The 24,957-nt window shown below is 60.9% G+C and overlaps 1 protein-coding gene across 2 annotated transcripts; it reads right to left on the reverse strand.

Moving 5' to 3' along the window:
• Positions 1–723: 723 nt before the first annotated feature.
• LARGE2 (LARGE xylosyl- and glucuronyltransferase 2) lies at positions 724–19,824 on the reverse strand. 2 transcript variants are annotated; one of them, XM_026045848.1, is made up of 15 exons: positions 19,673–19,824; positions 8,126–8,299; positions 7,586–7,815; positions 7,242–7,324; positions 6,836–6,959; positions 5,914–6,085; positions 5,676–5,780; positions 5,335–5,447; positions 5,097–5,222; positions 4,723–4,878; positions 4,433–4,596; positions 3,452–3,730; positions 2,996–3,142; positions 2,673–2,868; positions 724–2,583 (listed from the first exon to the last, which is right to left on the reverse strand). In XM_026045848.1, the coding sequence occupies exons 2-15, from the start codon at positions 8,223–8,225 to the stop codon at positions 2,386–2,388; spliced, it is 2,193 nt and encodes a 730-aa protein (XP_025901633.1). In that variant the 5' UTR covers positions 8,226–8,299; positions 19,673–19,824; the 3' UTR covers positions 724–2,385. The 2 variants fall into 2 exon arrangements, with proteins under 2 accessions (XP_025901633.1, XP_025901634.1); XM_026045849.1 differs by lacking the exon at positions 19,673–19,824 and adding an exon at positions 11,779–11,796.
• Between the last annotated feature and the right edge of the window lie 5,133 nt (positions 19,825–24,957).

Consider the following 24,957-nt stretch of genomic DNA (forward strand, 5'->3'; position numbering starts at 1 on the left):
GGGAGGGGGACACAGAGCATCTGATCAATTTGTATTTATTTATTTTAACATTTTACTAAATAAAACACAGTAAAAGCTCTCGTGTCCGTGGCAGTGCTTGGCCGTGGGGCCGGGGGCCCCGGCAGCGGCCCTGAGGGCGGCGCTGCGAAATGGCCGCGCGGGCTCCTTGCTTGGCGGGCGGGAGGCGCCGCCGGGGCAGCGCGAACGGGAGCTCGGGGACAGGGGCTGGGGCGGGAAATCCCCTCGGGCGCCATCAGCGCCTCCCTGCGGCGCCTCCTGCCCAGCAGGGGGCGCACGGAGACGGAAGCCTCCCTCGCCCACTTGGGTCCTGTTCGGGAATGCAGCTTTTCTGCGCGGATGGGGCTAAGGAATGCCTGGATTAGCAAGGCTTGACTGGAAATTATGCCGCACAGCCGCACGCAGGCCCCAAGGCAGAAGCAACCACAGAGCTAGTGCTTCTCTGGACACCTATCCCTCAATGGGATGGCCAAAAGAGCCCTCTGCTCCCAACAGAAAAAAAAAAAAAAAAAAAGGAATAACCACACAGTTCTAACAAAGTTTTGAAAAAGAATAAAAAAGCTTTAATTTAAAAATTAAATTAAAAAGAGAAAGCAAGAGGCGCTTGTGCCCTTTCCATACAGCACAATGTGTATGGCTCCTCCTGGCCAGCCCCACCACGGACGGAAGTCTTCACACCTGCACCCATGTGGCTCCTGCAGATCAGAATAGCGCTAAGAAGAGAACAGCGGCGACTACAGCAGCGACTGGCCTGGAGCTCCTCCAGGGCCACCAGCACAATCATCAGGGAGGAAGAAAGGATTGAAAAAAAAAAATCTAATCATTTACATCTTATGAGAAAGGTATTAAATAATTTAAATAGCGTGAGGAAAGCAATGCGTCCTCTGGGCTCCAGTGTTGTGAGAGCTGTGGAGCAGTGCCTGGCCCGGCTGCTCCCAGCGCAGGGATCCAGCCACAGCGCTCAGCTAGAGTCTCCCCCAGCACTGCCCACAGCCCTGATTGTCAGTGGCAACATCGGCATTGCCCAGAGCCAAGGAGGCTCCGGGTGCTCTGGGGAATGCACGGAGTGGCTCTGCCTACCCAGGTGCTGTTTCACCCACACCTGTGGCTGCAGGGGGGCTCAGTGGTTTGTCCCACAGTGGTCACCAGCACTGAAATGTCACTTAAGGTCAGCTCTGCAGCAGAGCAGGGGCCAAGGCTCTGTGTTAGCAAGGCCAGCTGCTGAGCCCAGCTGCAGCCTGCAGCAGCGCCCGTGCGGCCACGAGCAGGGGAAAGCTGGGCTCTGCCTGCAAGAGTCCACCCATGCCTGCAAGGATGGATGATAGCACTTGGTGTCAGTCCTCCCAACAACACATCACCCTGCTTTCCTTCACATAAAGCTGTGACTTCACAGTGCCAAAGCTGACCATGGTGACGAGCAGCTGGCTGGTGTCCTGCACAAAGCCCCACGGTATAACCCTCTGTTGGTGCTGTGCCGTGAGGACAAGGACCGACACGCTGCCTCTACGAGCACTGCTGTGGCCACGCTTGGGTCACAGCCATACCGTGCTGGGCACTTTCGGCCCCCAGGTAGTGCCCGCCACAGGCAGGACGGCAGGCCGGTGCACGCCTGTCCTGGAGCTGCACTGGGGGCAGAGATAGCCCAGCTCCACACTCATGGCACCAGGATGGGAACAGTCACCTGGGAGACTTGGTCTCCACAGGGCAAGGAGGAGGAACATCCTATTTACCAGCTCACCTTGGTCCTGGCTTGAGCCATGAGGCCACAACTCACGGTTGTCTCTGGCCCTACCTCCCTCTTGTCTGACCCTGCTCAACGAAGGATGCAAAGGGATGTTCTACATCCCCTTCTCCCACTCAGCGAGCTCCAGAGGCTCCGTGCCGAGAGCTGGGAACAGGGACCACAAGGAGACAGAGCCAGGGAGAACAGGGCAGCTCCCAGGGGCCTGCAGGAGCCAGGCCCCAGGCAGAGGTGACCCAGAGGAGGCTGTGAATCCACATCAGCCCAAACTTCCTACTAGGGAGATGTCTGAGGCTGGAAATAACCTTGCAGGGAACCTGTAGAAGAGCTCCAGCACCAGCACATTAGCCTTGTCCCAGGCCCTGGCAATGGGGTGATGGAAACCAATCCCGCCCTGGTCCCTGACTTGAGAGACGGTTCCCCCACACTGTAACATGGAGTCCTGACCGTGCTGTGACACTTGGACACACAGGCCTCCTCCCGTTCTCTCAGGGCTGGCATCTTCCGCCTCAACCCCTGGCACCCCCTGCTGGGCCGGCGCTCGGTTTCCTCAAGCAGGGCTCTGGCGGCTGCCGGGGCTGCAGCGGCGGCGGTGCTGCAGTGCTGCGGTGCTGCGGTGCGCGCCGTCACAGGCCCCGCTCAGCCGTGAGGTACTTGAGCGCGGCGGCGCCATACTTGCGCGACAGGTCCTGGTGGAACTCCTCCCGCAGCGTCTGCAGGCAGCCCCGGTAGCCCGCGCTCAGCCGGAACTTGGAGATGTCGAAGCTGGGTGCGTGGGGCATGTGGATCATGAAGGCATTGGGCAGGACAAGCAGCTCGTACTCCTGAGGCAGAGGGGCATCCGTCAACGCAGGGGCACCAGCTTGGGGTTACCAGTTCTCCATGCCCACCCGGGACCTCCCGCAGCACCTACCTGTGCATCCAGCTCCATGATGTGGGACACCTTGTTCCAGCCAAAGCCCACGAACCTCTGGTCGTACTTGGGGCAGTCTCGCCTCACTACAACGTAAGGCTCGAAGTCCGGCTGCCACTCAACGCGGTACGGCACGGTGGCCGTCCGCCACTTGGCATAGTCAGTTGGGGCATGGCCTTTGGGCCACACGTGATACCTGCAGACATGGATGGGATGAGACACCAGGAAAACGTGGCAGACCTGGCAGCACCAGAACCACTAGACACAGGGCGCCCTGTGTGTGTGACAGCCCTGCTGGAGAGCAGGGCAGTTGTGGTACCCACCTGAATGTGTAGAGAGAGCCCATGTCCAGCATGGAGAGCAGCTCTGCTTTGGATTTGGGGAAGGTCAGGCGGTAGTGCAGGGTCTCAAACGCTGGCACAACGAGAGCTGCCTTCCTGTTGGGCAGCTCCAGCTGCTGGATAGAGTTCCTAGGGCAGGAGGAAGAGCATGAGCCCTCACTGGGAAAGGCACAAAGTGTGGGTACAGCCCCCCTCTCAGCTCCTGCACCCCACCCATAGATGTAAAAAGGCTATGAACAGGGGTTAGGCCCTTTCAGGGGTGCCGCACAGGCACAGGAGGAATAGGGAACCCCTCACAGCCACAGCTGCTTCCCACTCCACTCATGTCTGACAGGATATCCCAAGGCTGAACACAAAGGAAAGTTTCTGCAGGCTGAAAACGCTGCCCAGTGTGTGGGGAGCCCACGGCTGGCTCAGAGCCAGCTGGGGATGCCCTACCTGAGGTAATCGTAGAGGCCGTACATAGGCAAGAAGTCAATGTCGGTCAGAAAGACATAGGGTGTCTGTGTGTTGGCCAAGGCCACGTTGCGCAGGAGGTTGATGGGGTAGAACTGGCCCTCCTTGTAGACGATGTGGTAGGCGACGTTGCGGCGGGCGCTGAGCACCTCCGAGGCCTGCGCGTAGCGCAGGAACTGCTGCGCCTCCGCGTCTGACATGTACAGCGCCAGGCTGATGGGGCCCGCCCAGTGTTTGCAGATGGCCTCCAGCATCTGCAGCCTGCGAAGCAGAGGGTGCTGCGTGAGCTGGGGCCCTGCCCTGGGGGAACTCGGCCAAACCAAGGGGCACACGCTTGGAATAGTCCCCACCATCCTCTCCTCACAAGCCCAGCCTGACTCCACTGCAGGACACCAGGTTAACAGCAGCTCAGTGGGTCTGAGGCAAGTGCCCTACGTGTCTTGGCCTCTGTTGGGACTGAGTTTCAACAAGTCTCAGTAGTTCTTTACCAAAGTCTCTGAGGAGAATTTGCTTAAACACTGGCTTTGGTTGTTTGCACCTGCCTCCAAACATTTACCCTTCAGGACAGCTCAGCTTCAAGACCTGCAGCCTGACGGAATTAGAGAGAACTGGGAGGAAGCACTGCAGGAAGGTGACCAGGCACTTGGTGTATGCCACCAGTAGTGCTGCAGTGTCCAGCAACTTGCTAAACCTTTGTCCAATGCAGGAAGAACAAAGAAATAAAGTAGTTGGCAGCAGAAGTGAGGCTTCCAACTCACAGCAGAAAGAAACAGAAGATTCTCAGCAACAAGACTGTCCTTCCTGCCTGCTGGTAAGGAGCAGAACCTGAACACAAAACCGGGGGGTGTGTTCTGGCCATGATGAACCCCCATCAGAGATTCCAGGAAGCGCCTTAGCTGTGCAGTCAGCCCAGCGAAAATGGAAGGAAGAAGCTGCCATCCCACAAGCGCCACTGGCAAGTACCTGTCCATGGAGAGCTGGGCCACGAGGGTGACATCGGTGGGATCAGTAAGAGGTGAGAACTCATACTGCAGGAAGAAGAGGTGGACACGGTGCTGCGTGAGGTGCTGCCGGCGGAAATCGTAGCAGGGATCGTCCTCATCCAACTCCTCCAGCGCCTGCTGCAGCTGTGGTGCCACAAAGGTGAGCGAGGCAGGAAGGAGACGCAAGGTGAGCCGGGGGGTGCCTGGAGGTGCCTTCTGGCCCAGCCCAGGCCTCACGCTGGGGTTGGGCAGAGCTGCCATTGACCTCACCTGGTTGCTCGGAGGGCTGGGGAGGCTGGCGCAGCCAAAGAGCTCCCTGCGCAGCAGGTTCCCGTCATACTCCAGGAAGGTCAGGTAGAGGTTGCGGAAGAACTCCACGTGCTTGTTCTTCACCCGCAGCTTCTTGGGCGAGTTCCAGTGGATCACCTGGGGGCAGCGCAAGTCACTCCGTGCAGAGTAAAGGAGCGTCGCTTCCCAAGCCCTCACGCCCCATGCTGGCTCCCTCAGACCTTCATCATATGCTCCATCCTTCAGGCCTTCCACCCCTCCCCTGCAGGGCAGGAGCACCTACCAGGCAGAGACCAGGGTCCCAAATAGGGGGATCCGATTTCTGCCGCAGGGAGAGGCAGGTCGGCCCCACTCACCTTGAGATCCGAGACCTCGGTGTAGCACTGCTCGGAGCGGGTGTGATCGGAGAGCTGCACGTTCCAGAAGCACGGCAGCCGGTACACCAGGGCCGGGTCCTGCTTGATCACCGCATTGAAGATGTCCTAGGAGAGAGGCAGAAGGGTGCACGGCTAGCCAAGGAGGCATGGCAGTGCCCACGTGCTGGCACCGCTACAGCAATGCCTCGGCTGATGAGGCTGGGAAAGGGACTGTCACCTGATCGGCCAGCGAGGTGGACAGCATGTTCATGAGCTCCCGCTCCGCGGTCAGCCGCCACGTCTGCTCCCAGCCCAGGCGCCGCAGGCGCTCCAGCAGCAGCAGGATCACCCCTGGGGCCAGGAAGAGCCCACGGCGTTACTGAGGCCGTGCCACGCCTCAATACTGAGCCACGCTTGTGCCGCAGGTCGGCCCACACGAGCCCCTAAGAGGCAGCAGCAGCAGCAGCCCTTTGCACAGACACTCCTGCCTCACCCCAGCCCAGCCTCCTCCCCTACCAGACCCACCTCAGCTGCTTGCACGGGGTGCTCGTCCCCGCACCCCAGCAGCCCCACGCTCACCCGTGTTGAAGCCACGTCCCAGAGCAGGCCACGGTTTGTGGTTCTTCCAGAGATTGCCCAAATACCAGTCGCTTTGGTTCTCTACCAGCCCAATCACCTGCTTGTCTGAGGGAAGAGAGGGACACGTGGCTCATCTTGCCATGGTTCAGGAGCCACCTGCAAACTCACTGCACAAATGAGGTGACAGACTGGGCCCCCCTCCCTTAGAGGGCAGCTGGGGCTGGAGCTCTGTCCTCACCAGAGAACTTCCCGAAGATGGCCCAGAGCTCTGCAATGTCAGTGGCGAAGGTGATGTCGGTGTCCAAGACGATGACCTTGGAGAGGCTGGAGGGCAGAGCCTTGGCAAGCGTCAGCTTCATCAGTCCGTAGATGCCCGAGTAGTGCTTGTTGGGGATCCAGGACACCTCTGGCTGCAAGGTGACACAGCCTCACTGCTGAGCCATGGAGAGGCTGTCCCCGTGCCCGGGCGGCACAGTTGTGCATGCCCAGCACTCCACACAGAGCAGGGGCCTGGCTGCCACCCAATCCAAGTGCCAAGTGCCTCACGGAGCTGCAGAGCCAGCACCTTCCCTGCAGGCTCCCCAGGGTCACATCTAAATTCCCAGGCTAGGCAAGGCCCCAGGTCCCTGTTTCAAACCCAGGTGGAAGCAAGGTGTCCTCAGCGAGTAGCATTTGCTGCCATCTCACAGCCAGTATCACAGACCCTGCCCAGCCCAGCTGCTGCCATGGGGGAGTACACAGGCTCCTTACTCTGCCTGTGGCACAGCTTTTGTGCTGGAAGATCCCTTTCCCTGCACCTCCTGCAAGATTCTAGCCTCCCTATGAGAGCACCTCTCGTAAACCAACGTATTTGGGGCATCCTGTCACCTCTCCACAGCAGCTCTCAGGGCCCTGCTTGAAGGCCCTCCAGCCTCGTAGTGGTTCAGAGGGGCCAGAGGTGACAGCCAGACCTCTTGCCCTCCCAGCCTGTCTCTGCTTCATCTGTCTCAGAAAGAGGAGTAGGCAAGCAAGGGACCACAGAAGAATGTTTAACCTCTCACATAGAGAGGTTAAACATAGACCCTCTCACATAGACCTTCTCTGCTGGTCCCTTCTCAGCCTTTCAAGCACTGAGCTGGGAAAGAAAGTGGGGAGAGGGTGGCATGGGGTTGAATGCCTGCCTTCAAGTCCTCGGCATTGTAGAAGCTGACGTGGACGGAGGGCACCATCCAGGACTGGAAGAGTGTCTGGAGGATCTGCTGAGCCACCGAGTCCGTGATGAGGTGAAAGTGAAGAGGATTTTTCCTGCCAAGGGCAAGTGCAGCAGTGCTTAGCACCTTAGCAGCAGGCAACAACCACCTCAGAGGGACACGGTCCCTGCTCCTCCAACCCAACCCTGCCAGGGGGACAGCCAGCAGCTGAGGGGCCACACTGAGAAAAATCACCCAGGGGAGGGAAACATCTCCCTCCGTCCCTCTAGGCCTCAGCAGTTACGATGTAGCAGCCCTCTCTGTGGCACTGCCTGCCCTGCAGCCTGCACCAGGAGCCCCACACAGGTGGGCCTCTGCCCCAGCACAGCCCTCTTACCTGTGGAAGAGGATGGACTTCACCAGGGTGACCACATCCCGGCTGGCATTGTGTCCAGCACACACAATTGCTATGTGCAGCAGCTGTCCAGAGACAAGTGACACCCTTCTGAGACCAGAGTCTTACACAAGGACCTGCCAGATCATCCCCCAGGCCACCCTAATGGGAGGGGACTCATTAACCCAGCTCTTCCCCTGGGAAAATGGATCAGAACAGGGCCCAAGAGTCCGGCTCTGCCACCCCTTCCCATCAGGTGTCACTCCCCCAAGAAGCAGGAGGCTGCTCTCAGACACAGGCTCCCCTCCAGGCTCTGCCTTGGGGCCCTGCGCGCGCTGCCCACGCACCTCGCACTTGTGCACCGTCCGCTGCTTGGGGCAGGCTGTGTGGTTGCTGCGCTGCGCTGTGGGGTGGCCGTCGTCCTCGGCGGGGGCTCCCGCCGGCGCCCGGCCGAGCTGCAGGCGGAGCTGCCGGTTCTCCTGCTCCACCGTGTGCACCTGCGATGCCAGCGCCTGGCGCTCCGCGTCGCGGCTCGGCTGCTCGCCCAGGCACGGCGGCAGCAGCAGGAAGCGGCCATCTGTGGCGAGGCACGGAGCGGCGCATGGAGCGGCACGCAGCCAGCACAAACACCCACCTCCCAGGGGTGCAGGGAGGGCCCCAAATTTGGGTTGAGGGACCCTGTGTATGCCAGGCACTCAGAGCTCTGCTCCCCCAGGCCCCAGGGATGCCCATAGAAAGCTGGAGGTCAGATCCATCCACAGGGAACTACAGAGCAGACACCCCAAGGCCTTGGCTTCCCTTGTTCACTCCACCCTGGAGAGCTTCCCTTGCCCCAAAAGGGACCCGGCCAGAAGGGCAACTCAGGAGCCCTGTCTTGCCCCACTCACATTCGAGACTGCCCACAAAGAGGTAGAGCCAGGAGAGGAGACCGGCCAGGGTGAGCGTGGCGAGCAGCAGCTTCAGCTTCACGCGCCAGGAGCGCAGCATGGTGGGCCGGCAGCGGGAGCAGCGCAACGCTCACGTGGGCAGGCCTAACCCAGCCGGGCCCAGCATCCTAAAGCCTGTGAGACAGGAGACAAGAGAGGAGCATGAGCCACCAACCATCCCATGCACAAGTCCCTGTTCTCCCCCACTGGCAAGAGATCCCTGTCTCCTTGCTCACTTGAGGACTCTGGCTGTGCGGGATGGGCATAACTCCCTCTCCAGCAACAGCAGCCTCTCCCAGCCCAGCCTCTCCTACCTGTCCTAGTGCAGGGGGACACCTCCCAGGACCTGACCCAGAACCCTGCCCAGGCCACACGGTCTCTTCAGAAGAGACCTCAAATGCAGAAGGAGGGAATGTGTCTCCCCCAGGAGCTGTTTCACTCCAGCTCTGTTCCTGGCTGTCTCACGGGCCAAGAGGAGAGAGAGCCGAGTTCCTGGGAAGGAACGGTGCTGTGCGGTCCCACTCCACCGGGCTGCAGGCATCTGCTGAGCTGGGTGGCCGGTCACCCGATGGTTAATGCAGCCTGTCCTTGAGAGAGAGGGCAGAGCCCTCCCCCACCTCCAGAGGCTGAAGGGGCTGGGACAGCTCTTGAAATGGAGCCCTCAAGGACAGGCTGGGCTCAGCACGCTGCTGCCCAGGGAGCGCAGCCCACGCACAGATACGCAAGTAGCCGGAGCCCAGCACCCTGGCTGCCTTCCCAGTCCCCCAGCTGGCTGGCTGGGGGCAAGGGGGAAAGCTCTGCTGGACACATCTTCCCCTCCAAACTTTGGTGTCAAGCTGCAGAGATTGTGAGCAGTTTTGGGAAACTCCCTTCCCCAGCACTGCTGCCCTAAAGGATACACGGCTCCAGGTGATGGAGAGCACGGAGCGGAGTTGCGAGGCGCCCGTGCAGCCGAGGAGGCTGCTTGGCTCTGTAGAGGGATGGCTGGAAATGGCGGGCTTGACTTCAGGCGCCAAAAGCCCTGGCCTAAGGACCACACAGGATATGGTGGGGCTTTGTGGGGAATCAAGGAAAATGCCTCCATGGCCTGACCCCCACTTGCAGGCCCTGCTGCCAGGACGGCCGTGCGAGCCCCACGGTGCAGTTGCGGTGGCCAGCAGCGGTGGGGAGGGCACCGTGCAGCGCTGCAAGCCACGACACGGCACAGCTCGGCATGGCACGGCACGCATCGGGCCAGAGTGCTGCTCCCCGCTCACACAGCGCCGGCTCAGCCCTGTCCCACCGGTGAAGGCTGCGGGGTCTCCGAGCACAGCGAGAGCACAGGAGTTTGGCGGCACCTCCTGCTGCTGCCACTGCGGCAGGACGGGAACATGCAGCACACGCACGAGGCAGCCATAGCAGGCGCGCTAGCAACAAGTGCAGGGAGGAGCCTGCAAGGCTCCGGAGCGGGAGCTCCAAATTCAGCCACAGCGGCAAGCCAGGAGGGCTCCCCGCACTGCCCCGTGGGCCCTGGTCCGCTGGCAGCCCCGGCGCAGTGCACAGAGCCGGCCGCCGCCGCCGGCCGCCTCCCCACCGGCCACCCGGTGCCACCGCTCCGCGTGCCCGCTTTGTTCCCCAGCCCGATGCCCACATTCCAGCCAGCGCTGCCTCTGAGGATGCGCCACAGTCCCCACCTGTGTGGATGGTGACGCCTGAGCCACAGCCACACAGGGCTCCGGCGCCCTGTGCCCAGCTCAGCCCTTTTGCACGCGGAAAGGGCAGTGGAGACACATGCCACCCACCGCCCAGGAGGGGTCCCAGCCAGCCCTGGGGACAGATGATCTCCAGCAAGCCCTGACCAAGGTCCCTGAGGGGCCAGGTGCACAGCGAAGACCCTGGCGCACATAGCCAGCCAACACCAACCTCCTTCTCCTCGCAGGCTGGCCTCGCTCCTTGTCCCCGCTTGCTGCAGCAGGAGACTGAGCCCCTGCCCTCCCCGCAACATCTGCAGGCTCAACAAAAGCCTCTGCTGCCTTGGAATGAAAGGGCCGGATTAGGGGCTGCTGCCCCTTGTAGGGAGCCTCAGCCCATTGATGTGCAGATGCCCGAGGGGGCTGCCTGGGAGGGCGCAGCAGCCACACTGCCCGGAGCCCCCTTAGGCAACAGGCAGCCCGCCCGGGGCAAGGCTGGAAACACCTGGCAATTGCCGGCTGTAGGGCCAGGCACCAGCTCTCCAGGAGGAAGGCAGGATGAGCACCGAGCTGCCTGCAACCGGGCACGGACCCCGCATGCCTGGGGGCAGCAAGGCCAGCCTGGAGGAGGCCCCCGCCACGAACCACACACTTGGGGTGCTGCAAGCGCTGCGCTATGTGAGCAGCGCGTGGCGCGAGCACTGCTCACGTGCAACCTGCCAAAAACACAGGGGCCGGCCCCACGTGCCCAGGCAGGGAGCCCGCGCAGGTGGGAGCTGCAGTGCCCCTCTCCCCGGCCAGGAAGGGGTCCTGCTCGCACACGTGCTGCCTTCCATGGCCTACGGGGCAGGCAGAGGCAGGGCAGGGAAGGCAGCGTGCGGTGCGCCAGGCGGGAGCCACCTCGGCCTGAGGCGCCCGGCGCCCTTGGTGGTGCCACGTGCGGCCGCCCTGAGCACTCTGCCCCAGCTCCTCTCCCGCCCCAGCCCACCGAGACACCATCTCTGCCGGGCTCGCTGCGCCCAGGCAGGAGAGGCAGGGAGAGACAAGCCAGCGGGCACCGAGCAGCCGCAGAAGCAGCAGCGGGAAGGGGCAGGAGGAGCCCTTGGCGGGCAGGGAGGTCCCGTCCACGGCCTGTGTGTGAACACAAGGGCACACGATGGGACCGGGGCTCTCCTGGAGAGCACGGGAGCGGAAGCAACAGCAGGGCAGGTGGCACCGAGGCTCCTGCTGGGGCCCAAGGGCCCATCCCCTCCTCAGCACCCGCTCTCCTCCCGCTGTCCCGTCTCCCTCCCCCAGCCTCTCCCCCACCTCCCAGCAAGGTGCTTTCCTTACCTGCCTTTCCCCTTCTCCTCCGCCCGTGTTCCTCCCGCGCCAGCTCCCAGCCCTCTGCTCCCTCCCGGGTCTGCCCTTCCCAGTGCTCCCTCTCACTCCTCCCTTTCAGATCCGACACTTCCCCCCTCCTCCCCGCTCTCAAATGGAGCTCCCCGGCACGCCCTGTGCTGGCCCCCCTCACGGAGGAAGAAAGAACAAACAAAACAGGAGATTAAATTCACTTTCTAGCCCAGGCCCCCCAGCGCCAGGGCCATGCAGTTGCCCGCAGTCAGGCAGGAGGACTCTGCCCTCCCTCCAGCTCCCTTGTCCACTTTTGCTGGGATGGGGGAAGGTGTTGGGATTATCTACCCCCTTACGCAGCACCTGCTTCCTGCTTTCCCAGGGCAGATGCCAGAGAATTTTCCACATGGGAGATGCCCAGGTGTGTGGGGAAGAGAGCTGTGCTGCCACTCTCCCCATGGCTGGCAGAGAGGGGGTGTGCGGCCGAGGCGGGCAGGAGAGGCAAGGCAGGGTTGGGAAGGGGTGCCCAGCTCGGGCAGGTTTCCCTGCCGCTCAGAGAGGGGCACTGGTGCCCAGCAACTCCGCAGGCGCAGTAAGGGAAGCGCTGCCTACCTCCAGGTCGGGAGTGGGGCTGGGGCACTCCAGTGGCACTGGGCTAGGCGAGCAGCACTCCCCTGAGAGCACCGGGGAAGCATGTGGCACAGCCCAGCCCTGCGAGCCAGCACTGCTGTCCTGGGGAAGGCAGCAGGAGCGGGAAGCTGGGCTGGGAATGCTAACTATGCAGGGACTGCCCCTACCTGCAGGGCTCCCCCAGCCCTGCCTGGCCTCAGGGCCAGGAAAGTCAGGCTCCTGCCTTGGGATGCAGCAGCAGGAGGAGCTCCCTGCCCTCCCTGCCTTCCTCGGCCTTTCCTCCCCCGGCTCCTTGGCCTGCGGCGTCAGAACGACGCCTGGAGAAGGCCGGGTGTGGTGGGAGGAGGAGGCAACCGGTAGCAGGCGGAGGAGTTGGGCTGCAACTGCCTGCGCAGCAGTTTGGAAGAGAGGCAAATTGCCCCCCAGCTCTGCAAGGAGCAGGCGAGCGGCAGCAGCGAGCACGGGCCTGCCTCGCAGAGACCGAGCAGCACCGTGCAAGGTGGCCCCCGGGTGCAAGGCTGGGTCTCTACCCGTGCGCTGCACAAACCACCGCCCCGGGAGACCATTTTACAGGACTCCTGCCTGGGCAGCTCTCGCCTGTCCTTGCAGAGCCCCAGGGAGAACAGGTCGTTCCTTCCCAGCAGCTTCCTGCCCAGCCCAAGCCAGGAAACCCCCGAGCCACCCCAGTCCTCTGGGCCAGGCACACAGCAGAGCTTCCCCACAGCGCAGGGAGCGTGATGGAGTTCAGCCCACACAGGCCCTGTCCTTCCCCACACAGCAAGTGCTCCAGCCTTGAGGAGGAGCACTGAAGGAAGCAGGGAGGGCTCTCCCAGGCCCCTGGGAGAAGCCCAGTGGCAACCAGGCTGTGGCAGGAGCACAAGACCCACCAGGGCCGCCCGCCCCCAGCCCAGCAAGGAGGGAGGAAAGCACCCCCTGCTGCAGCCAGTCCCTCCTCCTGTGTGGCCTCCTCATGCTCCCACTCCCACCCGCTCCAGCAAGGGGGAACCCCAAGGCTCCATACCCAGGACGCAAGGCCGGGCATCCACACAGCACTCACACCTGCCTAAGGCCCTCGGCAGCCCTACAGCTCTGTGCTCGCCCTTTCTGCCCTCGCTCCTCGGTCTCCTCGCTCCCGCCATGCGAGCGCTGCCAGCGGTAAGGTGAGAGGCTTCCCAGTCCTGCCCCTCTCCATCACTGACCCCAGCAGGAGGATGCGGGGCACAGGCGCAGCGCACAGCACGTTATCATTCCTCCCTACATAGCTCCCAGCCATGGTCTGCTCAAGACCCGGCTGCAGGAGAGCCGTGCAGCTCATGATTCAACAGGACCAGGAACACGACAAAGAGGATGTGGAAAAGAAAGTGCTCCCGAGCTCCTGAGCACCGAAACGCAGTCCCTGCTGCGAGAAGGAAACGCCGGTGACTCCCAGCGCAGGGCAGTGCGCCAGGCTCCTGCACTGCCTCTGAGGCCCGAGCGCTGCGGCCTGTCCCGCCGCGCACAGACCCGTGGCTGCTGGAACGGCGCCGGCGCCTCGTCTGCCCCCGCTCCCTGGCCCAGGGTCCCCCCTTCCGGCAGGAGGGCCCCTCACCCGGCTGCCCTTTCCCCTCACTGAGCCGGCGGCTCTCAGGTGAGCGGTTAATGTTTAGGGGAAGCTGGCACAGGGAACACTGCCACGGCACGAGCTGCCCTCCCACAGCACCGGAGGAAACCAGGCACTGCGAGCGCCCAGCCCGGGCCTGTCCCAGCCCCTGGAGCTACAAATGTCCCCACGCACTCGGGGTGTGGGGACACTGCAGAACTGCCTAGGAGCGACAGGACAGCAGCCACACGGGCACGGGAAGCTCAAGGCTTGCTGAGCCCAGCACTATGACCAAGGGGGCGGCCCTCGGGGAAGCGCCTGAGGCCCTTTGGGAGAGCAGCGAGTTTGGGGGAGTCATACAGCCCTGTCCCAGCTAGCTGCGGGCCACAGGGCCTCCAAACCCATCTCCCACTCCTCCTCTGGAGCTGGGAGGGCAGCAGGAGTCCAGCTGGCCTGCTGAAAAGGGCTGCCTGTGCACGAGCACCTCACAGCAGCTTTGTGGGCTCACAGGCGGCTCAGAAGGGAGGCAACGGGTAGGGCAACAACTTGTCCTCCAGAGAGACAGGAGGGGACAGGCCAGTTCCCTGTTCAACAGGTGGCCTTTAAATCACACGCTGCAGCCCCCATCCGACACGCAGGTTACGGCTAGGGGTCATCCCCTTGCCCCCCCTGCCCATCAGTGAGGCGCTTCCACTTGAGCGGGATGATGCCAGCTGTGGATACCACACAAGCAGTTCAGAGCGCAGCAGCTGCAGGAATTCACAGAGGCGGAATGGAATTCGGCCAGGAAAACAGGATTAAAACCCCATGTTCTGGATTATCACTCCACCCCTCCTCCCCCAGTCGTATGATAAGTGAAATTTAAGTAGGAATTTCACTTTCTTATTTCATGGGAAAGAGTAACCTGTGATAAAATAGCCACCTTATTCAAGGGATGTCATCAAACAGCCACAGAATTAGATGAACATGAGCAGGATGATGAAACAAAGGTTCTCCCACCCTCAGCACAACCAAGCTACAAAGTGTCAAAAAGGTGGAGAGCTCCCAGGGTCAACAGTCAGCCTGTGCCTCCCTTACGGTTCACTGGAGTGCATCACACTCTTCTCAGGCCCATAAAATTGTTATTACAAACAGTCCTGCAGCCCTGAGACTTCAGCATTTGGCTTCACAAAAGTCACACAAAAAAAGCCACATTCTGCTGGGGAAGCCTGGTCTTGGGGAACAGGATTTACTCCCTCTGAACTGTGCTAGCTGAAGCTCCCAGCTCGGCATAAGCCGAGATTTTCATCCCCAGGCCATTTCCTTTCCTCAGCCAGAATACAGGGAAGCCGCAGTTTGAGACTAGGTCTAACATGGGCCGAGCCTCACGCCTTACCTCTCTCCACATCTGCGGCTCCAGGAAGGCATCAGGAAGAGGTTGCTCTCGGCAGGGCCCCCGCTGCTGCCGACGGCGCTGCCGCGTGCACAGAGCTCCATGCTCCCGGCCAGGCTCCAGCTTGGCTTTTTGGCTCCAGCTTTAGCCACACTTGTGGGGACACCACTGCTGGGGTCTCTAGTGCCTGTTTGGCACTTAGCTCCCCATGCCGCCCAGTGGGGTTTGCCAGCCCCTCTCCAGCTTCTCTGCCCTGGCACATGGGGACAAGCCCAGACCCTCAGCCCCCACAGCCATTCAGCGTCCCCTCACTGAGTGACCTTGCCATGGGCTGATGAGAGACTAGCCAGCACCCAGCAAGTCCAACACACCAGTTTCAATTTACCTGTGTCACTTTGGCTAGGGAAGCATCACAGTCAGCCAGGCTACATCTCACGATTCAACCCTAGAACCAGCTTTTGGCCACTGCAGGCCACAGGGCCCTGGGCCAGATGGAGCTGGGGTTTGACACACAGACCTCATGCTGACACTGAGGGCACAGTGTCTTTCCTGGATCGTGTCTCCTCCATCACTTTCCTGGTCAGCACAGCAAGGCATAAGGTGCTGGTGACAAATTAAGCTAGGACACTGCGGTGACACTAGAAGGGACAAGGAGGATCCAGGCTGCCTCTTGAAAGAGAAGAGGAGCAGCTTTTGGGCCAATTCCCAGCTGCCCTCCCCATGCTGGGCTTAGGTTTCCAATACGCGCATTTCTGCTGACGTCTGTGCCGCAGCTAATGGCCAGCTCAGGATCCATTAGGTTCACAGTGTCCTGCTCTCCGGATGCGCACCAGGAATCGATAGCCGCTCACCCCCTGCCTGTTTCCCAAGATAATCCTTCCTTCCTTCCAGTGCTACAGGTGTGGGGCAGGCAGCAGTTCTTGGGCTCAGGGCTGGAGAGGGGCTTGTTTGCAATGACACAGATAGGAGCAGGAGCTCCTGACTGCTGGCCACGCTGCTGCCTCTCAGCTCTGAGCGGGACAAGGGGGCTGCATCCCAGCATGCCTGACCAGCTGTAGTCCCTGCTATGGAATTCTGCTTGCGGAATCTGCCTCAGCTCGTGCAAAACACCGAGCTAACCACAGCGAGAGGGAGGCAGAGCAACTCCAGGCACCTGGGATCACTGCTCTGCTTGGAAAAGCCCATGAGAGGCCACAACACCATCTTCCCTGCCAACTCTGTGAGGATGCCAGGGGCCCTGGCTACGAGCCAGGCCCCCAGGTGCCCAAGCTGCTTTGTCACACTAGAAAAGCTCATCAGTGTTTTTGGCTGAACGGTTAGTGATTGAAAACTGCAGTTTCCAGACAGTCCCAGAGCTATTTGCTGCTTCAGGACAGGTTTGAGAGGAAAAAAAAAAAAAGTCTCTTTGCTTTCTGAGTTAAAAAGTCTCGTTTTGCATTGTTTTGTTTGAAATAAAAGATAAAAGGTGCCTTAAACTCCATCCCACCCCCATTTTTGGGCACAATACAAAACAACTGTTTGTTCAGCTCTGCTCTCCAGAGAGGCTGTGAGCACCACACAGCAAAGGGATGCAGGAACTGTGCCCAAGCAGCAGCACTGGGGATTGTGTTGATGTTTCAGGTACCGGCGGCTCTTTCCAGGGCTCTGCTCAAGCTCTGCAGAGGCCAGCGAGCACTGCCGAGGCAGCGAGGCCTGTGCAAGAGACAGCAGCTGTGGCACCGGTGGGGAGCCTGCCCATCCTCACGGGCAGCAATTTAGAGTCACAGCCGAGAGGTCACAGCCACTGGCTAAAGGACACACACGGTGCCAGCCTTTCCACATGAGCCCCCCAGCTCAGGGCCTGCAGCAATCGGCCCAGGTGCTGTCTCCAGCAATACTCCTCTGGCAGCTCAACAGCACAGGGGACCCTAGCCCTCACAGGGGGCAGAGCAGGAGGAGGGCAATTTGGAGGGCAACCCTGCGTGCAAGGGGCAGAGCAGGAGCGGGGCAACCCTGCGTGCTCAGCAGGAGCGTGCACAGAGTTCACGGGCACCCCTGGCCCCTTGGCCAAGGGCTGGCTCTGCCCAGGGGCTGTGTCCAGGCGGCCGCTCCGTGCCCAGAGCTATTCCTGGCACTGATGCCCCGGCGCCAAGCAAGGCTGGAAGTGGAGCACGGCCAGGGAGAACAGAACAAGGGCACTATAAATAGCAAACGCACTGCTCTGCTCGGGGGTGGCTCAGCCCTTCCCCGAGGGCGCTGCTTAAACCAGACAAGCAGCCCAGAACGGCGCTGTCATCCATCCGCTCAGGGCACGCCGGGCGTTTCATGGAGCTGCAGTGATAGATACCTGAGCTGCGGCGAGGCTCATGCTTTGCAGGCAGGCTCTGAGCACGCAGTGGAGGATCGGCCGCTGCGCAGGCCAAGAGGCTGCAGACTTATCCACAGGAGGGGTAAAAAGTGTTTTGCAGGCAATGGAAAGAGAGGTAATGACTAACAGGGCCAAAGGAGGGTGGTGGATTCCTGGAGGGAGGCACTTCCCTAAGCCAGGGGAGAAAGGAGAATGCTCCCAGCACAAAAACTCCACGTGACCCATTCTCAGCACTCTTTCCAGTCTCATCCTGCTATTTGGCACATCCCCACCCTTGAAGCTTCACACACCACTGAGCTAAATCCTGAACTCTGACACCAAAGGACAAAGGCAAGGAAGAAAGGCCATATCTGGCTCACCCAAGCCAGGACAAACCTCCAATCTTTGGCAGTCCCCAACCAAGAGCAGGCGGGAGGCGTAAGAGCTCAGCCTACCTGTGACTACCTGTGACTGCCAGCAGCGAGTGTCCCTCCTGCCCCAGGAGGGGTCCTGCCCTTTTCCCCACACCTCTGTGCTCATTACTGCTATGCTGCTGGTGCCTCTCTGGAATAGAAAGTATTTTGTTTTCTCCTTCATACTGGTAGCACGTGTCTTATAAGGGGATCTCAACCTCTGCAGAGGAGAGCAGCTCGTGTGAAGCTCCATCCTCAAGCATCATTCCCAGATACTGACTCCTCCTGCTTTCAAGAGGAAGCCATGACCTTTCAGCAACACAAGGAGTGCCAGCTGGAGTTCATTTGGGCATACCCTGGGGATCAGGATGCAGCACCAAATCAGGAACTGAGGGAGAGATGTATATACACAGGGAAAGCCAAACTGAATTGTCCAGCAGAGAAACCACTGGTGGATGAACAGCAAGCAGAAAGAAAGAAGGAAAAAAAAAAAAAAAAAAAAAAAAAAACCTAAACACCCTTGATACATTGCTCCTGGAATAGCAAAAATAATTGGGGCAGGAGAAGTGCTGGCTACAAACCCACCCAGAAAGTTTCAGCATCTCATCTCATTCACCTCCTCCCCAAGGCTGTCCGTCTCCCTTCCTCCTCTGCACAGCAGGCGAGGAGAGGATGGAGGTCTGGAGTTTGGGTGAGTTTCCACTCTGGGGAAAGAAGCTTGGTAACAGACCAGGCAGGAAGCAAGTACCCATTAAGGAAGGGATTAGTAACCCCTAATCTGCACTTTCAGAGACTAAGAACTTTACTGCACTCTCCAATTAAATCATAAATCACAGAGATTGCCAGAAGGGAGGAGAGGAAGGACACAAAACTCACTGTGACATAGGGGATGTTTCCTTGTGGCTAAAACACAAGGTGGCCACTGCAGGGGAGGTATTTCCTCCTCAAGTACTTAATGCCTGCACTTCTTAGCATCCCACAGTCTCCCCTGCCAATCCATAGCAAGGCTGAGGGCAGAAAAAAGCGGAACCTGCAGGATGGTCTCGGGGGGAAGGGAAAGGTAAAGGGTCCCTCACAAGGCTGAGGCTCCACCTGTGAGAGCCTGGCTTGTTAGGCCAGGATCCCCCCTCCCGAGTCCCCTGCCTCCTGGGAAAGGGTACAATGCCAAGCCACGTTTGTCTCCACTTCCCAGCCCTGGTGCACAGAAGAGCCTTGTTCAAGCGCTTATCTGGCCCCAGGCTGGGGAGGGGCCAGTACCTTTCTGCCCTGGCATGGCACACTGCCGGGCTCATTAGGAGCTGCCTGACAGGAGAAACTTTCCTGGCACAGGTAAAGAGGGAAAACTTTCACCGCAGCCCACGGCAAACAAAGCAGTTCAAACAACAGCCTGTTTGCCTCGAGATCCCTCTGGTCCTGGTGCCTGTGCTGGGAGGAGGCAGCAGGCTCAGGCCTCCCTCCTGCTCACTGCTGGCGCCTCGGCACAACAGGGACAACCTGGGAATCACGGGGGCAGGAGCTCCGGGGGCTGCAGCACCCGACAGCTCCCCAGCACCGGGCGCAGAGCAGCCGGCAGCAGAGTGGGAATGGGAGTGCTGCGCAAAGGCCTCATGCTTCCAGAGAGCAGGAAGGGGGGCGCGCAGGGGCAGCCTGTCACTCCAGCGGCCCCCTCTTCCCTTGTTCCTATTCTTTGGAATTCCTCTCTTCTGTTTGCTTTGTTTCAGCCCTCAATGAACAGGAAGAAAAGGGAAGGGGCCTTGACAAATCCGATCAAGGCGCAGACAGGCTGAGGCCCCCTCCTGCTGGCGTGCCAGACCCTGCACTAATGAGGGGCAGCAGAGGCAGCCACTGGCAAGAGCAGCCCCACAGAAGCCCTTGGTGCAAGAGACACATGGAAGAGAAAAACACCAGGGCAGAACCTCATTAGGACAGACTCAGCCTTCAGAAGGGGCCTACCCATTTGCCCCAGCCCAGAGAGCTTCCTCCAGCTTCTCAGCCCAGGTTCAAGCCCCCTCCCATCTATTACACTAGAAAGAGGCAACAGACAACAGAGTTTGAGGAGAAGGACCCCGTTGCAAGGCCTCCTGCCACACAGTTATGCACCCTTTACCAATGTGGGGATACAGGCACCGAGACAGCATGGGAATGAGGACACATAACCTGCCAAGTAGACAAGCAAGACAACCAACCTTTGGAGGCTGCCAATGCTGCAAGGGTACCAGAGAGGAGCCAAAGACGATGAAGGCAAGGCCTGGTAGCGATGCGAGGACCGCTCTCTAGCTGGGGCTTCTCATCTCCACGGGCAGAGAGCACATCCCAGACGTACTTGGGCTTTTGCAGCTTGCTGCCACCTGAAACCCAAAAGACAAGCAATCATTTGAAAAAGCTGCTGCTCAAAACAGCTCTGGAGGGCAGGTGTGAGCACAGCCCAGCAGCACTGCCTGGGCGCAGTACCTGCCCCCTGCCTTCTGCAAAGCCCACCTCAGCATCACCCCAGGCTACCTGCCCATGGGGCAGCTTCAGTGTAAGGCATGTCCCCAGTTCCAACCTGGCACTCGGTCCTGCAACACATTCCCCAGCCAAGCGAGAGGAACCATGCACGTGTCCCACGACGTGAGGACACAGCCACAGCACTGCACCACAGCGCACGCGGGTCCTCTTTCCAGCTCTTTGGCAGGAAGAGGCACCGGGGAAGGACGACACTGCCCTGGCCCCCTCCCAAGGGATAGCAGCAGCAGCAAGTGTTCAGCTCCTATGCCAGTGAAGCGACAGACTATCCAGTGCAGTAACCCGAGCCTTGGAAACACCCTGCCCAGCCCCGGGAAGGGAGTTGAGAGAGCCTGTCCAGCTAGACACACAGCAGGCAGAGCGAAGGGGCAGATGAAGCCAGCAAAGGGGCAGATCCCATTGCAGGGAGCAGAGCTGCCCGTGGCGCCCATCGCATGTGCCCGTCGCGCCCAGCACCTCTGCTCCCGCCCCGGCTGGCATGGTAAGCCCTCTGCCAAGGGGTACAGGCATCATTGTGCCCTCGGTGCCGAGGAACTCCCAGCCAGAGGTGCAGAGCCAGGGAGCAGTTTGCTCCACATCACGCATGAAGGCTGCAGCAAAACAGGACAAGGAGCAAGCGTGACTTAACCCAAGTCTGTTCACATATTGCAGAAGTGCATGGGGGGCAAGACCCTCAGATCAAACCAAAGCAAAAAGCCCCCCAAAACAAACACACACTACTGAAAATGTCTGTCTGGTCTGCCGTAGGTGGATACAAAACCTGAACAGAGAAGCACGCACTGCACTGGCCCTCACAAGCAGCCCTGCCACAGCACCAGTTGCACCCCTCCAGCCACAGTAAAACCTAGCTCAGCCTGGTGTGGCACAACATGAAACAAGGACAGCAACATCCATCTCAGCAAGGGCTTTTAATAAGACATCCTTCATAGCAGTTGCTACCTGAACAGTGAAATCCAGCTACTCCAAGGAAGCAGCACCATGATTGCTCAGCAAAATCCTCCTCTAGCAACAGCGACGGACGCTACTTCTGCTTCGCTAGTCTCCCACAGTATCTGGCTAGAAGAAGGCAGCTAGTGGCAGAGAGCATATATGGGCAGGAGGGAACACTATGGCATACATCAGGAAACAGGCAGCCCCTCTGCCTGCCCTGATCTGGCAGCTCCCACCTTGGACTGGGAGGGTTTGTAGGTAGGAATCCTCAAACACCTGGAAAGCAGGGGCAGGCATGTGAACTAGGATGCAGGATCTGTCTGGCCCTCATCCCCTCTGCAGCTGGAGAGGGTCATAACCCTCCCTCTGGCATCAGCAGGGCCCTGCAGTTCAGCAGGTAAGAGCCCAGCCCTGGGCACCCACCTGGAATGGAAAGCAGGGGGTGCCAGCTGGGAGGCCGAGCGCCTTCGATGCCAAGGAGCTGTCACTCTCGGCACAGCTCGCGGAGCCCGGCCCGTGCCCGCTGCCCGGGGCGGCACTGTGCAGCTCTGCCAGCAGGGCCCTGGGCAGGCAAGCTCCCCACCAACACGCAGGGCAGAGTCATCCCCAGGCTGGAGCCTGCGGCCACCTGCCCCCTCGGCCAGCTGGCAGTGTTTGCACAGCGCCAGGCGCGGGGCCTGCAGCCCTGCTGGGACCCATCGCTGCGTCACCCACCAGCCAGCACAGGGAAACGGGAGGCAGGAGACTTGCAGCAGGGGCGACAGAGAGTCGTTACAGCAGCACTGTCCCCCTCAGTACCCGGGAACCAGCTGAGTGCCTCCCTTGAAGTGATTCCTCCCTTAATCCAAGGCAGAGAACTGCATGTCCAGAAGTTTTTTCCAGCTGCATCACACAGTTATTAAAAGATATTGCCTCTCTCTAAGCCTTTAACAGGCAATTTTGGGATCCTGCAGGATGGGCTGCACCCTGGTAATGAATCAGAGAACACAGTTATCCAAGCAACAGTGTGGAGCTCTAAATGGCTTTCTGGAAAAGGCGCCTGGATGCAGAAGGCCGTGCTCATATAGCAGGCACTCGCTCACAGAAAGCGAAACCCAAGCCCTCTCCCCCAGGCTGGAAGGGTAACGGCACCACAACAGGGGACAGCAACAAAAGCCCTCAAGTGGCAAGGACTATTAAAGCCCCTGCTTCAGCCTGCCCGGCTTGGGCTGCCTGCCCCTCGGACCACCACGCCAAGCAACAAGGCTGCCCACAGCACCTCAGGAACAGGAGCTCCAACACCAACACCCTCCAGGGGCTGTCTCTGCAGGGTGGCTTGGGGCTGGAGGTGCACACTGTCACCACCATGCTCACAGCAGAATGGGCTTCATTGCCCCCATCGCCCCATGTCCTCATCCCAGCACAGGTTTGAAGCTCTCCTGAAAGGTGCCAGCCTCGTGCGAGATACCACGAGTGAATCAGGCCTTCCATTCTAGACAGAGCTCATGTGTCAGGGACCAAAATACTCCCTGGGCACACATGAGCCCAGGTTATTTGGAGCTAGTCACAATTTATCCCTAGCTATTCCAAGGAGTTGGCTGAGCTCACCCAGAAGCCAAGAAGCCAAGACTGTCCTACCACAGGGCAGGAAGGGATGCTCTACGGAGACAGGGCCAGAAAGGCCACCTCATCCCACACCAGGGTCTCCAAACCACAGCAGGAAAATGGCATTTCCCTCTCTCCATGGGCTCACGGTGACAGACTCCTTCCCTCATGGCAGGCTACGTCCAGCAGGATAACATGTCTGGGGAGCACATCACCTTTCCCCATCGTTGCCAACCTCTCAAGATGCAGCTCAACGTCCGTGCACTGCATATTCCTATAGGAATTCCTCCCCAAGTCTAAGGCAGGGGGTATCCCCTGTGCCAGCCCATTGGGAGGCCTGCACCTTGCTCAGCATGTGGCAGTGCCCTGCCCGGGGCCAGGCTGCCCAAGAGCGGCCCTGTGGATCCAAGCAGCAGCGAGGGACAAGCTGCTGGCAGTGATGCATGCTAGGGCTCAGCGCTGTGTCCCCTCGCTCCTGTGCTTTGCTGCTTTTCGTGCACCCAGCACTGAGGCTGCAGCCCTCAGCACAGCCTGGGAATCATTTGGCCTCAGCTCCTGCCGGGGATTTCCAGTAAGCAGCAGCCCTCAGCAGCCACGCTGACAGTAAGTGCTGCGAAAGGCACCGCTCAGAGACCTTTCCAGCTATACGGAGAGGGAAATTGGCCCCTTAGCCCAGTTTTGCCTCCTAGCACCGCAGCAAGAGGTAGTTTCAGTCTTGCCCAGCCTCATGTGCTGTCAGCTGCTCTGAGTGCTCCCTTGGAGCACATTTACCATAAAAAGCACAAGGTTGTTACTCAAACTGTCCTCCAACCTCACTCACTGCAGGAGGGAGATTAACAAAAATAAATAAATAAATAAATAAATAAATAAAAGGAGAAGCGACAGACAGTGGCTGGGAAGGGAGGCAGGGACAAGGAGCAGGCAGCTGCCAAGAAGCCTCTCAAGGGGGGACCGAGGAGCACTATCTAGAGCAGCCCAAGGAGCTGGTGCGCGACGGCGCTTCACCTCTGGCTGCAGCCAAGGTGTCCCCGGCCGTGCCCTCGGCGGCCGCCTCTCGGGTTGCTGCCTGGCACGGACGGGGCCTCTCGGCAGGCGCCAGGGCCGCTGCAGCGGCCGCACTGGATATGCCCCTCGGGTCAGGCGCAGCCGCCCGGCGCCCGCGCGCACAGGAGGCTCCAGGCTGAAGAGGAAGGTCGGGCCCAATCCCTCTGAGCCTGACTCAGAAAGGTTTGCTCAGCGCCACGCTGCTTGCCAGCATGATCCCATGCCCCTTGTGAACTCAGCCCGCTGGAAAGGAGCCCACAGGGCAGGTGGAAGAAGAGGGGAGACGGGAAAGGACAGAGTGCCTGCCCGTGCCCCTGTGATTGCTGCGGGGAGCGGCGGGAGGAGCCGCGGGCCGGGGCGCCCTCTGCGCCGGCGGGACCTGCCAGAGCCCTCGGGACGCCCTCCCCACGCAGCTCGGTGCCAAGAGGTGCAGCACCACGCGCAGCCCCGCGCACATGCAGCGCCGCAGCCCTCACAGCCCACGTGCAGCCCCGCAAGGCGCGGCGCTCTGCGCGAGTGACGGGGCCACACGAGCAGCCCGCACCGCTAGCGCGAGGACCAGGAGGCGCCGGTGCCTCTCACCACCGCGCAGACCTGGTCGCCTCTCACAGCCTGTGTCCGCCCCGCGCCCCCTCCTCCTGCCCCGGGTCCCCCGTGTCCCCTCCGCGGGCACGGACATGGGGGTGCCTCAGGGGAGGCCAAGCTGGCGCCGGGCGGCCCTGCTCCACGGCGCCCTCCACCTCCACGGACGCAGCCCTTGCCAGAAGCACGAGGGTGGTTCTGGGATGTCTGCCCAGCACGGATCCAAACGCAGTCCCGGACACAGGCCAGAGCTAACCCCTAGCAGGGGGAGAGGCTTTCCCAGCTGGCAACACCAACACATGTCCAGGCTCCACTGTGGCACGGTCTGGCACACACCCCTTCAGAAGTCTATCTTCAACAGCACCGACAGAGAGCTGCTGTGAGATTTGACAGCCCTCCAAGGGGCCCGACGGCTACTGCTGGGGGATGCCGGCTCTGGGACCCTCGAGCGCCTCCCGGGAGGCCCCGGGCACACGGCCTCGCGCCCCGGGACCCTCGAGCGCCTCCCGGGAGGCCCCGGGCACACGGCCTCGCGCCCCGGGACGCGGCAGCCCCGGGGCCGGCCCGGGGCTCCGGCCCCCAGCGCGGGAAGGGCGCGGGCAGCCCCGAGGGGAGCAGGGCACCCCCGGGCACGTTACGGGGGGGACAGAGGGCCCCTCCGCGCCCACCCCCGCGCAGGGGCGGCCTGGCCCGGGCAGCCCCCTCCCCAGCCGAGCCCCAGGGGCTTCCCGGAGCAGGGCGGCCGCGTGAGGGACCGACCCGCCGCCCCCGGCCCCATGGCGGCCCCCGCACGCCCCCGGCCCCATGGCGGCCCCCGCACGCCCCC

This window comes from Nothoprocta perdicaria, unplaced genomic scaffold (assembly GCF_003342845.1).
Source record: "Nothoprocta perdicaria isolate Ctin4 unplaced genomic scaffold, notPer1 scaffold_410, whole genome shotgun sequence".
Lineage (NCBI taxonomy): Eukaryota > Metazoa > Chordata > Aves > Tinamiformes > Tinamidae > Nothoprocta > Nothoprocta perdicaria.